This window comes from Salvelinus fontinalis, chromosome 26 (assembly GCF_029448725.1).
Source record: "Salvelinus fontinalis isolate EN_2023a chromosome 26, ASM2944872v1, whole genome shotgun sequence".
In the NCBI taxonomy this organism is placed as follows: domain Eukaryota; kingdom Metazoa; phylum Chordata; class Actinopteri; order Salmoniformes; family Salmonidae; genus Salvelinus; species Salvelinus fontinalis.
This window is the reverse complement of record NC_074690.1, coordinates 41,290,906-41,305,556: the sequence shown is the minus strand read 5'-3', so window position 1 is coordinate 41,305,556 and position 14,651 is coordinate 41,290,906. Positions and strand designations below refer to the sequence as shown.

Below are 14,651 nucleotides of genomic sequence, written 5' to 3'. Positions count from 1 at the left end.
TGGACATACTGATGCCTAAACTCCATGATGTCTGCCTTGCCATTATAAATGAGGTAGCTGTATTCATTCACTGCCCTATTCATTCATCTGCACAAATCTGCTACATTTGGAGAACAAGTCAAATGATTGTGTCATGTTTCTGATGTTCGTGGGTTGTACTGCTCAACATTAATAGCTGGTCCTGTGCGTGTTATTATGATTCAGGTAAAGAACCTGCGCTCTGCAGTGTCCTGTGCTGCCATGGCCACACTGGGTGACATGTACATCCACCTGCAGAGGGCCATGGACAGTGAGGTGGAGGGGACGGCACGCGTGCTGCTGCACAAAGCCAGCGAGGCCAACACCTTCATCCGGCAGGGAGCCAACTTTGCCCTGGGTCACATGGTGCAGAGCTGCACCCCTACCCGTGTCATGAATGCCCTGCTGGTCGGTGGGCTGAGGTAAAGAGGGAGAGGGGTCAATTAACACTCACTAAGGGGTAGATCCGGAATTCCAATAAATGTTCACTTTGTCTCACATTGAAAGTTTGACTCGAGTGGAAGTTAGGATTCACTCCAAACAGCCCTGATGTGACAATGCAATAGATAATTGATATGTAGTGAACTTTCTGGTGCAAAATGGTCACTGCTCGCTTAGGTATGCCACACATTAGATGAGATTCAACTTTATTGTCATTGAACAACCACAAGTACAGTACAACGAAATGCAGTTAGCATCTGACCAGAAGTTCAAAGAAAAGAGTGCAAAGAATGTACAAGTAAAACAATTAAGTACAATATATGTTATTAAATGGGATGTATACATGTGCAATGAAGGCAAATGGCAAGTCTAAATATGCAATGAAGGCAAATTGAAAGTGCAAGGAGTCATGGCTAGTGCTGTGCCACAGAGTTCAGTAGGGTTACAGTAGCTGGAAAGAAACTGTTCTTGAGCCTGCTAGTGTGGGAATGTAGAGACCTGTACTGCCTGCCTGATGGTAGGAGGGCAAACCGTTTGAGGCATGGATGTGAAGGGTCCCTGATGATGCCGCTTGCGCTGGAGGTCTACGATGGCAGGGAGCTGGAGCTGGGCACCAGTAATGTGCTGGGTGGTTTTCACCACCCATTGCAGGGCCTTCAGTGCCATCAATGAGAACTGGGGTGTGGCTGCAGCTTTTAGACTTCCTGTAATCCACAATGACCTCCTTGTTTTTCTTTGCATTGAGGGCCAGGTTGTTGTCAGCGCAACAGCCTCTTGGGGAGATTTGGTTGGGAGGCCCCCCCACCAAACTGGCCTCCAAAAATGATGGCACCCCTCATGACGGCGGAGAGAAACATGTGCATATTAAAGTTAATTTCCTGTAATTCGACACTACAGTAAATGGTGACCCCGATGTGATATATCTTACAGATACTTTGTACTAAATTTGAGTTTATTCTACTATATTATTCTATTGAAAGTTTGGCTAGTGGTTAGTGCGTTGGACTTGTAACCGAAAGGTTGCAAGATCGAATCCCCGAGCTGACAAGGTAAACATCTGTTGTTCTGCTCCTGAAAAAGACAGTTAACCCACTGTACCTAGGCCGTCATTGAAAGTAAGAATTTGTTCTTAGCTGACTTGCCTAGTTAAATAAAGATAAAATTAACATATATAACGAACATGTGGCCTATATGATGGCGAATATGCAAGCAATCTATATTTTTGAATTATGGTAATCGACTCGTATTAATGAGTTGATCAAAAAAGGCAAGAATGTTCTCACATTTGATTCGAATAGGGATGAAATTCTTTAGTACTGGCAATAGATGAGTCCTAGGTCCTAGGGCTCAGGTCATCCGAGAGGGGAGAGAGAGAGAGAGAGATGGGAGAATTAGAGGGAGCATATATAAGATCACACAGGACACCAGATAAGATAGGAGAATTACACAGAATATAACAGAATGACCCTAGCCCCCCGTTCAAAGGCACTTAAATATTGCATTGCTCATTAACCCTCTGAATGGCAGACATACACAATCCATGTCCATGTTGTCTCAAAACTTAAAAATCTGTATTTAACCTGTCACCTTCCCTTCATTTATACTGATTGAAGTGGATTTAACAAGTGACATCAATAATTGGATTCACCTGGTCAGTATGTCATGGAAAGAGAAGGTGTTCTTAATGTTTTGTATACTCAGTGTATTGACATGCAAAAGAAAAAATACAAGAGAATGTTAGTTCTAAAGCTTGCTGTGTTTTTACTCTGGAAAAATGAATAGCAACACAGCAAACTACTGATGAACTTCCCAGAGGACATCAGAGCGCAACATATGTAACAGATGTAAATCGTACTCTCCTTGCGTTGTGTTTTCTCCAAATAAATCACATCGGCCAGTGGTCCCAGTTGAGCATAATTTATTTATGTTGCTGTTGTTAAATGGGAAACAGCACGTTAGTTGTACAGGGCTTGACGATATTGATGGCTGTCGATGGCAAAATCTTTAGCGTGAAGACAACTGTGTTAGCAGTGGGCTTATGTGACCATTACACCGGTGTATGCTAACTAACACACTTATTTACAGCAATCATATGCCAAAGCACATCCCAGAAAGCCCCTCAATCCCTAACAAGTACCATATACCCACACATGTATAAATCAGTAATGTACAGCAAACTTGTACACATTGTAAAATATAAAATATAAAACAATATTCAGAACGTGACCTATCCAGAACGATGACGTTCACCATCTCCCCCTATCTGCAAGCGGGGCCAATCACAACACACCTTGTTGTAATCAGAGTTGAACCAACCAATAAGAATGCTTGAACATTCAATACACATTTCTTTAGAGGCAAGTGGAAACATAACCAACCCTGTTACACATAGAGCAATTGCAAGCAGAACCTCAAGCATACGAAAAAGAGCATGATCTGACTAGGTCATTTCTACATGGCGCGCAGCGAGATTTGTTAGAACAGAGCACAAATTGCTCCAAAGCGACATGTCTGACTGAGATACAGATAGCTGCACAGTCAGTCCAACCTAGGATGTGGTGTGAGCGGCCATGCCAGAGTATGTGAGCGGAGTGAGGAGTGGAGCTTGCCCTATTTGACTGGAGCATGGAGCTTCGGCTTTCTCGCCCCCTCCAATTTCTCTCCAGCAGTGCTCCAGTAGCACTCATTTTACAAGCTCAGGGCATGCCCGGCCCAGCATGCATTTGTAGTCTACTTGTGTGCTGCTATAGCACCTTGCTTTAGCTACTGTCATCTAATATTCTAAATATATTCATAAAGAAGCTGATAAAACACACAGGTGAAAAATCAAGGTGACTTACAAAGATGAGGAGGACCAAGAGCAAGAGAGGGAGTGTGGTTATGTAGTGTCCACAACAAACAATGAAAAGACAGGTATCCTGAAAGCATGTACTTACTACGTGTACAGGCTAACAGAAAGAAACGAGGTGGGTAGCTAGCTAAGTGTGTCATTTTAGCAGATTATTTATGAACAAAAAATTCTCTAAAAAGTTCTGTTAATTTTCCTTCTATTATCTATACAATAGGCCATCTTTGATGACATGTTAACTAACTCTATTACCTCTTTCAATGTTCGTTCTGTTTTGATAGGGATATTTTACCTAAAATCCATTAAGCCTACCTATAGAAAAAAATACAAATAACTATACATCCTTGCCCAGTTTGGCATTAGTGGCCCAAACGGTGTTTAGCATCCCAAGTGGCTCTGCAAGAGCTGAGAGGGTATTCTCTGCGGCTGGCCTGCTCTCCAGGCACAATCACATGATCCTGAAGCTACAGACTGGCCAAACTCATGTTTCTAAAAATGAATTCAAAGGCACTGTAGACTGAGCCTAATGAGGCATGTTTAGTTTGATTTGTATTTAATCAAACAGCATGTATGTGCAATTTATAGACTATAATGATTTAATACAACAAAATGTTGTTTAAATGCTGAGTGCCTACTGTTCCTGCCAGCTTACACGGAACCCAAACTGGCTGCACGCGCCATCGTGCATCAATTTATTTTGTCCCCTTACACCAAACGCGATCACGACACGCAGGTTAAAATATAAAAACAAACTCTGAACCAATTACATTAATTTGGGGACAGGTCGAAAAGCATTAAACATTTATGGCAATTTAGATAGCTAGCTTGCATTTTCTAGCTAATGTGTCCTATTTAGCTAGCTTGCTGTTGCTAGCTAATTTGTCCTGGGATATAAACATTGAGTTGTTATTTTACCTGAAATGCACAAGGTCCTCTACTCCGAAAATTAATCCACACATAAAACAGTCAACCGAATCGTTTCTAGTCATCTCTCCTCCTTCCAGGCTTTTTGTTCTTTGAACTTATATGGTGATTGGCATTTAAACTTTCATAGTATTACCACGATGACCGACAACCCAGTTCGTCTTTCAGTCACCCACGTGGGTATAACCAATGAGGAGATGGCACGTGGGTATCTGCTTCTATAAACCAATGAGGAGATGGGAGAGACCGGACTTCACAAATAGAACTGACTTCTATTTTAGCCCTTGGCAACGCAGATGCTTGTGCACACGACACAGGCTGTGTAGTCAGGGTATCAGTGTGTCGCACTCGCAAATGCTTCACAACTGATTTAATTGTAGGCTATCGACTTGAAATAATTGAAACAATATAGCCTAAATAATACATTTCGTATTAGGCTACATGTCTGACTCCTGACCTATTTAGAGTGTTTATATGCTGTTTAATATGACATGTAGTCTATTTGAAATTATGAGTGCTTCTTAGTCACGTGTTCCTGTTGTTTACTTAAATACTTAATTCAAAACATATGGTTTGGTTTCAATATTTCAAAACCAAATGGTTGGTTATATACCACGGCTTTTAGCCAATCAGCATTCAGGGCTCGAACCACCCGGTTTATAATTTCAATTATCTCACCAACCCCCTCGTCACCACTCTGGGTTGCAGAGTTTCAGTTGTGTTGACATCTGCAGGTCTGATATCTGATTGGAAGTTCACTTTTATAGTAGCATATTAGTCAACAAATCACATTTTTTTATTCTAACAACTTCTCTCGCTCTCTCCCTCTCTGATCATGCATAAGGTATTGCATTGTAATGTTTGTTAATGCCTTGTATATGATTTCATAATGTTAAATACCTTTCCACTCTCAGTCCAATTCTTGCTAGTCAATGTCAACTCATTGCCTAATGCTTGCTTGCATATTTTAAGTATCTTTATAGCGTAAAAGATAACCATTTTAATGTATAAATAGTTATATATCAAATACTACCACACTACAAAGTCAATCAATTTAATATACACCATCAAAAATATTAAAATGTTTTCATTTAGGCAGGTCTTAAGAAACATTATGATATTAACCTCTACGTGATGTGTCCACCACCGCGGGACGGTTGAGCTAACGTAGGCCAATGTGATTAGCATGAGGTTGTAAGTAACAAAAACATTTCCCAGGACATAGACATATCTGATATGGGCAGAAAGCTTAAATTCTTGCTAATCTAACTGCACTGTCCAATTTACAGTAGGTATTACTGTGAAAGAATAACAATCTATTTGTTTGAGAAGAGTGCACAATGTATTGATAAACCAATTAGGCACATTTGGGCAGTCTTGATACAACATTTTGAGCAGATATACAATGGTTCATTGGATCAGTCTAAAACGGTGCACTGACACTGCTGCCATCTAGTGGCCAAAATTGAAATTGCTCTTGGGCTAGAATAATACGTTATGACCTTTCTCTTGCATTTCAAAGATGATGGTACAAAAAACACACAAAAAAAAACGTTATTTTCTATGTATTATCGTTTACCAGATCTAATGTGTTATATTCTCTTACATTAATTTAACATTTCTACAAACTTCAGTGTTTCCTTTCACATGGTATCAAGAATATGCATATCCTTGCTTCAGGTCCTGAGCTACAGGCAGTTAGATTTGGGTATGTCATTTTAGGTGAAAATTGAAGGGTCCGATCCTTAAGAGGTTCTTTCAAAATAACAGAATAGCATATTTTGAGTTTAATTATGTTACTGTGCTTAGTTAGCCAAAGCTCGACTTCAAGTTCAGTCTGCCATCAAGTCGAAACAGTCCTATGGCAATATGTTATCACCGTGGTGACGGAAAAGGGATATGGCTTGAAAACGTATCTAAATCCAGGGATGTAAGGAATCGCTGTACTCCTAATTGTCCCATTATCCAAGCCTCAAAATCAAGAAGATTGAAATACAGCTAGTTTTTAAGTAACTGCCTTTTTCTTCAGCACGCTAGGTTATTCCACAACACTTCCGGCAGCAACTCACCCCAACGCTAGACGTCACATTTGAATGAATACAGATTTTTTTGTTATGTCTTATACATCCTTGTGTTGTGTACTTCTTATTTTACCATTGCGTTATTTAGATTATTTTTAGCCATTGGTGGAGAGGTACTGTCTACTGATGTGTGCTAGCCTTTGGGGAGTAACAAGTCATTTATAAACATTTATAAAGTAAAAATAGTGAACACTTTAGATTAGGGGCTATTAGTGAGGCACTGAGGTATTAGTAAATCTATGTACTCACATTCATAAATGCACTCATTAATAAATACATAATTCGAGACATTTATAAATACATTTAAAAATATGTATATAAATGGTGAGTCAAACCACTAATCAACCATTAACAAATGCCATGACAATAACTCCTTTATAACTGGTTTATAGTACATTAGTAGTATTTACATTACATTTAAGTCATTTAGCAGACGCTCTTATCCAGAGCGACTTACAAATTGGTGCATTCACCTTATGACATCCAGTGGAACAGCCACTTTACAATAGTGCATCTAAATCTTTTAAGGGGGAGGGGGGGGGGGGGCATAAGGATTGCTTTATCCTATTCTAGGTATTCCTTAAAGAGGTGGGGTTTCAGGTGTCTCCGGAAGGTGGTGATTGACTCCGCTGTCCTGGCGTCGTGAGGGAGTTTGTTCCACCATTGGGGTGGAACAGTTTTGACTGGGCTGAGCGGGAACTGTACTTCCTCAGAGGTAGGGAGGCGAGCAGGCCAGAGGTGGATGAACGCAGTGCCCTTGTTTGGGTGTAGGGCCTGATCAGAGCCTGAAGGTACGGAGGTGCCGTTCCCCTCACAGCTCCGTAGGCAAGCACCATGGTCTTGTAGCGGATGCGAGCTTCAACTAGAAGCCAGTGGAGAGAGCGGAGGAGCGGGGTGACGTGAGAGAACTTGGGAAAGTTGAACACCAGACGGGCTGCGGCGTTCTGGATGAGTTGTAGGGGTTTAATGGCACAGGCAGGGAGCCCAGCCAACAGCGAGTTGCAGTAATCCAGACGGGAGATGACAAGTGCCTGGATTAGGACCTGCGCCGCTTCCTGCGTGAGGCAGGGTCGTACTCTGCGAATGTTGTAGAGCATGAACCTACAGGAACGGGTCACCGCCTTGATGTTAGTTGAGAACGACAGGGTGTTGTCCAGGATCACGCCAAGGTTCTTAGCACTCTGGGAGGAGGACACAATGGAGTTGTCAACCGTGATGGCGAGATCATGGAACGGGCAGTCCTTCCCCGGGAGGAAGAGCAGCTCCGTCTTGCCGAGGTTCAGCTTGAGGTGGTGATCCGTCATCCACACTGATATGTCTGCCAGACATGCAGAGATGCGATTCACCACCTGGTTATCAGAGGGGGGAAGGAGAAGATTAATTGTGTGTCGTCTGCATAGCAATGATAGGAGAGACCATGTGAGGATATGACAGAGCCAAGTGACTTGGTGTATAGCGAGAATAGGAGAGGGCCTAGAACAGAGCCCTGGGGGACACCAGTGGTGAGAGCACGTGGTGCGGAGACAGATTCTCGCCACGCCACCTGGTAGGAGCGACCTGTCAGGTAGGACGCAATCCAAGCGTGGGCCGCGCCGGAGATGCCCAGCTCGGAGAGGGTGGAGAGGAGGATCTGATGGTTCACAGTATCAAAGGCAGCCGATAGGTCTAGAAGGATGAGAGCAGAGGAGAGAGAGTTAGCTTTAGCAGTGCGGAGCGCCTCCGTGACACAGAGAAGAGCAGTCTCAGTTGAATGACTAGTCTTGAAACCTGACTGATTTGGATCAAGAAGGTCATTCTGAGAGAGATAGCAGGAGAGCTGTCCAAGGACGGCACGTTCAAGAGTTTTGGAGAGAAAAGAAAGAAGGGATACTGGTCTGTAGTTGTTGACATCGGAGGGATCGAGTGTAGGTTTTTTCAGAAGGGGTGCAACTCTCGCTCTCTTGAAGACGGAAGGGACGTAGCCAGCGGTCAAGGATGAGTTGATGAGCGAGGTGAGGTAAGGGAGAAGGTCTCCGGAAATGGTCTGGAGAAGAGAGGAGGGGATAGGGTCAAGCGGGCAGGTTGTTGGGCGGCCGGCCGTCACAAGACGCGAGATTTCATCTGGAGAGAGAGGGGAGAAAGAGGTCAAAGGACAGGGTAGGGCAGTGTGAGCAGAACCAGCGGTGTCGTTTGACTTAGCAAACGAGGATCGGATGTTGTCGACCTTCTTTTCAAAATGGTTGACGAAGTCATCAGCAGAGAGGGAGGAGGGGGGAGGAGGGGGAGGAGGATTCAGGAGGGAGGAGAAGGTGGCAAAGAGCTTCCTAGGGTTAGAGGCAGATGCTTGGAATTTAGAGTGGTAGAAATTGGCTTTAGCAGCAGAGACAGAAGAGGAGAATGTAGAGAGGAGGGAGTGAAAGGATGCCAGGTCCGCAGGGAGGCGAGTTTTCCTCCATTTCCGCTCGGCTGCCCGGAGCCCTGTTCTGTGAGCTCGCAATGAGTCGTCGAGCCACGGAGCAGGAGGGGAGGACCGAGCCGGCCTGGAGGATAGGGGACATAGAGAGTCAAAGGATGCAGAAAGGGAGGAGAGGAGGGTTGAGGAGGCAGAATCAGGAGATAGGTTGGAGAAGGTTTGAGCAGAGGGAAGAGATGATAGGATGGAAGAGGAGAGAGTAGCGGGGGAGAGAGAGCGAAGGTTGGGACGGCGCGATACCATCCGAGTAGGGGCAGTGTGGGAAGTGTTGGATGAGAGCGAGAGGGAAAAGGATACAAGGTAGTGGTCGGAGACTTGGAGGGGAGTTGCAATGAGATTAGTGGAAGAACAGCATCTAGTAAAGAGGAGGTCAAGCGTATTGCCTGCCATGTGAGTAGGGGGGGAAGGTGAGAGGGTGAGGTCAAAAGAGGAGAGGAGTGGAAAGAAGGAGGCAGAGAGGAATGAGTCAAAGGTAGACGTGGGGAGGTTAAAGTCACCCAGAACTGTGAGAGGTGAGCCATCCTCAGGAAAGGAACTTTCCTTTTAGTACATTATTAATCATTTACTATTTTTTATTTTTTTATTTCACCTTTATTTAACCAGGTAGGCTAGTTGAGATCAAGTTCTCATTTACAACTGCGACCTGGCCAAGATAAAGCATAGCAGTGTGAACAGACAACAACACAGAGTTACATTTGTGAACATACTATGATCAAGCACCTTATTAATTATCTGATAAATCATTTAAAATAGCGTTTATAAATGTGTAAATAACTATTTATAAACTTCTTATTGACATTTACAAATGTAGGAATAATGATTAATACATGGTAAGTAAACTCTTTACAAACAGTTTATAAATGGTATATTAAGGGACCTTAAAATAAAGCCTTACCGAACATTTTGATCCATCGATGAGACTTCATCAATACAAACCATTATCATTTGTCTCCTAACTCATGTATCTCTATGACATGTAACTGATGTGCTCTGTTTTTCCTTCCTCAGCCACCGTAACGCTGCGGTGAGGAGCTGCACTGCTCAGCACCTGGAGAGACTGGCTGAGGTCATGGGGATGGCTCGTCTCCTGTCGGGGAAGAAAGACCTCACTGACCGTTTCTTGATTGCCGTCAGTAAACTGGCTGTGGACCCTGCACAGGAAGCCAGGTGGGAAGTTCCTCCTGTAAAGTAGCTTGCTTCAACATAACAGTTAAGGCCGGGATTCAATCCATGGCTCGCTATAGCACTAGATCGCCGACAATGCAGCTTTTAAAGGTAATTTACTCGAGTCAACATCTGCAGCGTTTACCACGAATACAAATTGAAATTGCCTTTAAAAGCCACATTGTGCGGCTGTCTACAGCATCTATGCTAAAAGGTGTCATGGATTGAATTGCGGATTTTAGGTATTCCAAAACAACCACAGGTTCTCTTGGAGGGGAATAGTAATTGAAAACAAAAAGGAACAATTATAAACACAAATAAGTGCTACGTGGCATCGGAAAATCCAAGTCCCAGCACTCATGTGGGTTTGAAAGTTAAAAAGCCAAAAGCTTAGCCGGGATGTTTGGCCGGGATGTTTCGCCAACTAGCGACCTCCTGTGGTGGGCGGGGTACAATGCATGCTGACACGGTCGCCAGGTGTATGGTGTTTCCTCCGACACATTGGTGCTGCTGGCATCTAGGTTAAGCAGGCATTGTGTCAAGAAGCAGTGCGGCTTGGCTGGGTTGTGTTTCGGAGGACACACGGCTCTCGACCTTCGCCTCTCCAGCGTCCTTACGGGAGTTGCAGCGATGGGACAAGATTGTAACTACCAATTGGATACCATGAAATTGGGGTAAAAATGTAAAATGTAAATGAGTCCAAATAGTCAGTACCTGATTCAGTTTCCTTCCTTCTGTTTGGTGCCTAATGAAGACAACCCTACTTGATCACAATGGTTGGCCTGAGCCAAGCGCTGTGCAGACTCGCTAAGATTTTCATTATAACGAACGGTTAATACCCAGTTGTTAGATAGTTGAGATGATTTGTAGATCAGGTAATGCGGTGCATTACTCAAACCGACCCTCTTGCAAATTCTACCTAATGTATGCCTTATTTTGATGGGATATTTTTTCTCAGGTTGCCATCAATTGAGTACTGTTTTTAATCACAGACAGCAGAAATGATTTGATATGTTGCACGTTTAAGATGATATTAATATCTTTGTCCACAGGCATCATGGTCGCAATATCTTGAGAAACCTGGCGACCAATGGCGACTTTGCTAAAATGTGGGATAAATTCGCTCCGAGGAAAGAGCGAGAATCCTTGAGGGAGGTCATCTCAAAGGTTAACCTCAAAGAAAGGTACATTCTCTCTGGATGATTAGAAGAAGTGTGACAAATGAGCTGATATGATTACAGAAATCCAATCTCACTGGGCACAGACATCAGTTCAATGTCTAGTTTTGATTTAAATTTGGGAAATCAAACAAAATGTGAAATCAACCAAAAATGTTGGTTAAAAGTTGGGTGAAAAAAATCCAATTGTGTTTTCCACGTTGATTCACCATCATCACATAGATTTTTTTGTTGTTGAAATGAGGTGGAAACAACGTTTATTCAACCAGTTTTGGCCCAATGGGATTAAAATTAATATACTGTAAAATGATATCTTTCTGTCTTTTCTCTTTTTCAACAGGAATATCTGAATAATCTCCAACTTGACTATATATTTGATTCTAAATATTTGCACGTTTCCCAACTTGACTATTATCCCCTCCCCAAACTCCAATATTTTCGCTCATTCTAAGAAATTTGACACTATCATCCAAACCCCCATGTAAATGCATCTTTAAACTGCATTGACTCCTTGTCCAAGTCCTGAATCCACTATAAGGCAATATGAACCACATTCAAAGTACTAAATGACCTTTCCTCGAAGCTCCTATCTGATCTACCAGCTCAATAGTGGTCTACTGAAACCATACTCACCATCTCAGGGGGTGCTCAGATCATCAACCACTGACCTCCACACCATCTTCAAAACCAACAGTTCTCTTTTGGAGGCAGATTGGTCAGTGCTCCTGTATGGCACCAACATTGTAGATTTTCATCCAATACTTCTGGACTTTGAGAACATTCTTTGGACAATAAAATTAGGTAAATTAGAAGCTGGCTACAGTCTCAGTTTTATCCTCCAAGACAGTGTGCAGAATGTGTAACAACAATACCTGTGGTTTAACTTGATAATCAGGGCCAGATTACCGAATGGTCACGCAGGGCACCTGCCCTGTGGGCCCCAACCTCCAGGGAATATCATCATAACATCCAAAACTAAAAGTATAGTGGATGTATATTACAGTACGTGGACGTTTTACAATTCGTGAGCTCGTTTCATAGTTTGTAGCCATGTTTTATATACATTTTTGCTTATTTTGTAGAAATTCGTGAGCATTTAAAAAGATTTAGTGGGGATGTTCTATATCAATTTTCTTGCTTGTGCTCTTCCATGCTGTCCCTAGGAGGGGTGCGTCACTTGAGTGGGTTGAGTCACTGACGTGATCTTCCTGTCTGGGTTGGCGCCCCCCTTGGGTTGTGCCGTGGCGGAGATCTTTGTGGGCTATACTCAGCCTTGTCTCAGGATGGTAAAATGGTGGTTGAAGACATCCCTCTTGTGCTGTGGGGGCTGTGATTTGGCAAAGTGAGTAAGATTATATCCTGCCTGTTTGGCCATGTCCGGAGGTATCGTCGGATGGGGCCACAGTGTGTCCCGACCTCTCCTGTCTCAGCCTCCAGTATTTATGCTTCATTAGTTTACGTGTCGGGGGGGCTAGAGCCAGTCTGTTATATCTGGAGTATTTATCCTGTCTTATCCAGTGTCCTGTGTGAATTTAAGTATGCTCTCTCTAATTCTCTCGTTCTCACTTTCTCTCGTTTTCTCTCTTTCTTTCTCTCTCTCTCTCTCGGAGGACATGAGCCCTAGGACCATGCCTCAGGACTACCTGGCCTGATGACTCCTTGCTGTCCCCAGTCCACCTGGCTGTGCTGCTGCTCCAGTTTCAACTGTTCTGCCTGCGGCTATGGAACCCTGACCTGTTCACCGGACGTGCTCCCTGTCCCAGACCTGCTGTTTTCAACTCTCTAGAGACAGCAGGAGCGGTAGAGATAATCTGAATGATCGGCTATGAAAAGCCAACTGACATTTACTCCTGAGATGCTGACCTGTTGCACCCTCGACAACCACTGTGATTATTATTATTTGGCCCTGCTGGTCATCTATGAACATTTGAACATCTTGGCCATGTTCTATCATAATCTCCACCCGGCACAGCCAGAAGAGGACTGGCCACCCCTCATAGCCTAGTTCCTCTCTATGTTTCTTTCTAGGTTCTGGCCTTTTCTAGGAAGTTTTTCTTAGCCACCGTTTTTCTACACCTGCATTGCTTGCTGTTTGGGGTTTTAGGCTGGGTTTCTGTACAGCACTTTGAGATTTCAGCTGATGTAAGAAGGGCTTTATAAATAAATTTGATTTGAAATTTGATTTGATATATGCTCCTTAAAACCAATGAGAAGATGGCACGTGGGTATATGCTCCTAAAAAACAATGAGGAGATGGAAGATGCAGTACTTGCAGCGCGTCCAGTGTTACAAATATAACCAAGTTCTATATTAGCACCTGGCTAAGCAGATGCTCATTGTGGGTGCAATGATTGAATAACATGTGTACATTTATTTTGCAACGCTCGCACACGCGACCCGTCTGGTCTGGTCAGCATGTTACAGAGATAGACAGGACTCCACTCATGTCATACTGCAAAACACCACTAGATGCCGGACATACCATTTGCATAGATGGGACTAACCAAGAATTCATGTGAAATCCATTCATGAGAAAATGTAAAGAAAGGGAAAGGGGGATAGCTAGTTAGAGCACAAGTGGAGAAGCGTAGTCACTGGTGGGGACAAAAATAATGTTTGCTTCTTTCCGCCACACATTACAACAGTGGTTGTATTTTCTGTTCTGTTTGATTATCACTGGATTTGGCCTTTGTTGCCCTTGTTTACAGTGACCTAAATAATGCTCAAGAAAAAGATGGTGCCTCACAAACACCCAGAGTTTATACCATTGGTTTCTACATCCAGCGTCTAATGGTGCATTTACATACAGGATTTACCCCAGGATTTTACCCATGGATCTGGTAGAACTGCTCTCACTTGGGGCCAAGGCAATGCTCTGTGTTCTTTTCAGCTGTCTTTTACATAACAATGGCTAACTGTGAACTTTAACACCTTCTCACAAAGCAACAGACTTGAAAGATGCGGAGATTGTTGATGCCCTCGCCATAAGTCTTTAGAGCTGACATTAACATAAAACACTAGCGAAACCCTGGAGTGCGGGTACGTCTATATGGAAAAGCACCACTCGAGTGAGCCACATCCCAACATGTGATCCTGGATCCACAAATCTATCAGCAAGAGTCAAAATTCCAGCAAGGTCTCACAGTCTCACATCAGAAGTAGACGTTCGTCCATGATTCTCAAATTTCAAAGTTGTTCCAAATGTAAAATCTCAAAGTGTTTAAGGTTAAATTTAGGAATTATCTCCGGATTTTAAGGTTAGGGTTAAGTTTAGGTATTAACTCCGAAATCTTAAGGTTAGGCATTAACTCCAAATGGTTAAGGTAAGTGGTCATGTTTGGGATTGGCTTAAAACAAAACGATCAAAAATGACTTTCTATCGCTGGATTCAACCATGAAACCTTTGGAATCAGAGGCAGATGCTTATCCACATCCACAATGTCCTAGAAAAACCAAAACTTACTTCAAGGTAACAGCGCTCACTGTTGCCCTTAGTGGCCGGTTTCCACGTCATATCCTGACATCCTCAGCCATGGATGGATGTC

General features: G+C 43.2%; 1 protein-coding gene across 1 annotated transcript; it reads left to right on the top strand.

Moving 5' to 3' along the window:
- Window positions 1-228: 228 nt before the first annotated feature.
- On the top strand, window positions 229-13,197 carry LOC129824372 (TOG array regulator of axonemal microtubules protein 1-like). The gene is made up of 3 exons (XM_055883960.1): window positions 229-440; window positions 9,773-9,931; window positions 10,981-13,197. Exons 1-3 carry the CDS (start codon window positions 241-243, stop codon window positions 11,129-11,131), a joined length of 510 nt encoding a protein of 169 aa, XP_055739935.1. The 5' UTR covers window positions 229-240; the 3' UTR covers window positions 11,132-13,197.
- The last annotated feature ends 1,454 nt before the right edge of the window (window positions 13,198-14,651 follow it).

Bases quoted from the DNA above. Each gene is read 5' to 3' on its own strand.
- LOC129824372 (XM_055883960.1), top strand. From the start codon at position 241: ATGGCCACACTGGGTGACATGTACATCCACCTGCAGAGGGCCATGGAC. The intron at 441-9,772 runs GTAAAGAGGGAG...TTCCTTCCTCAG, and splicing joins CTGCTGGTCGGTGGGCTGAG to CCACCGTAACGCTGCGGTGA. The intron at 9,932-10,980 runs GTGGGAAGTTCC...CTTTGTCCACAG, and splicing joins GACCCTGCACAGGAAGCCAG to GCATCATGGTCGCAATATCT.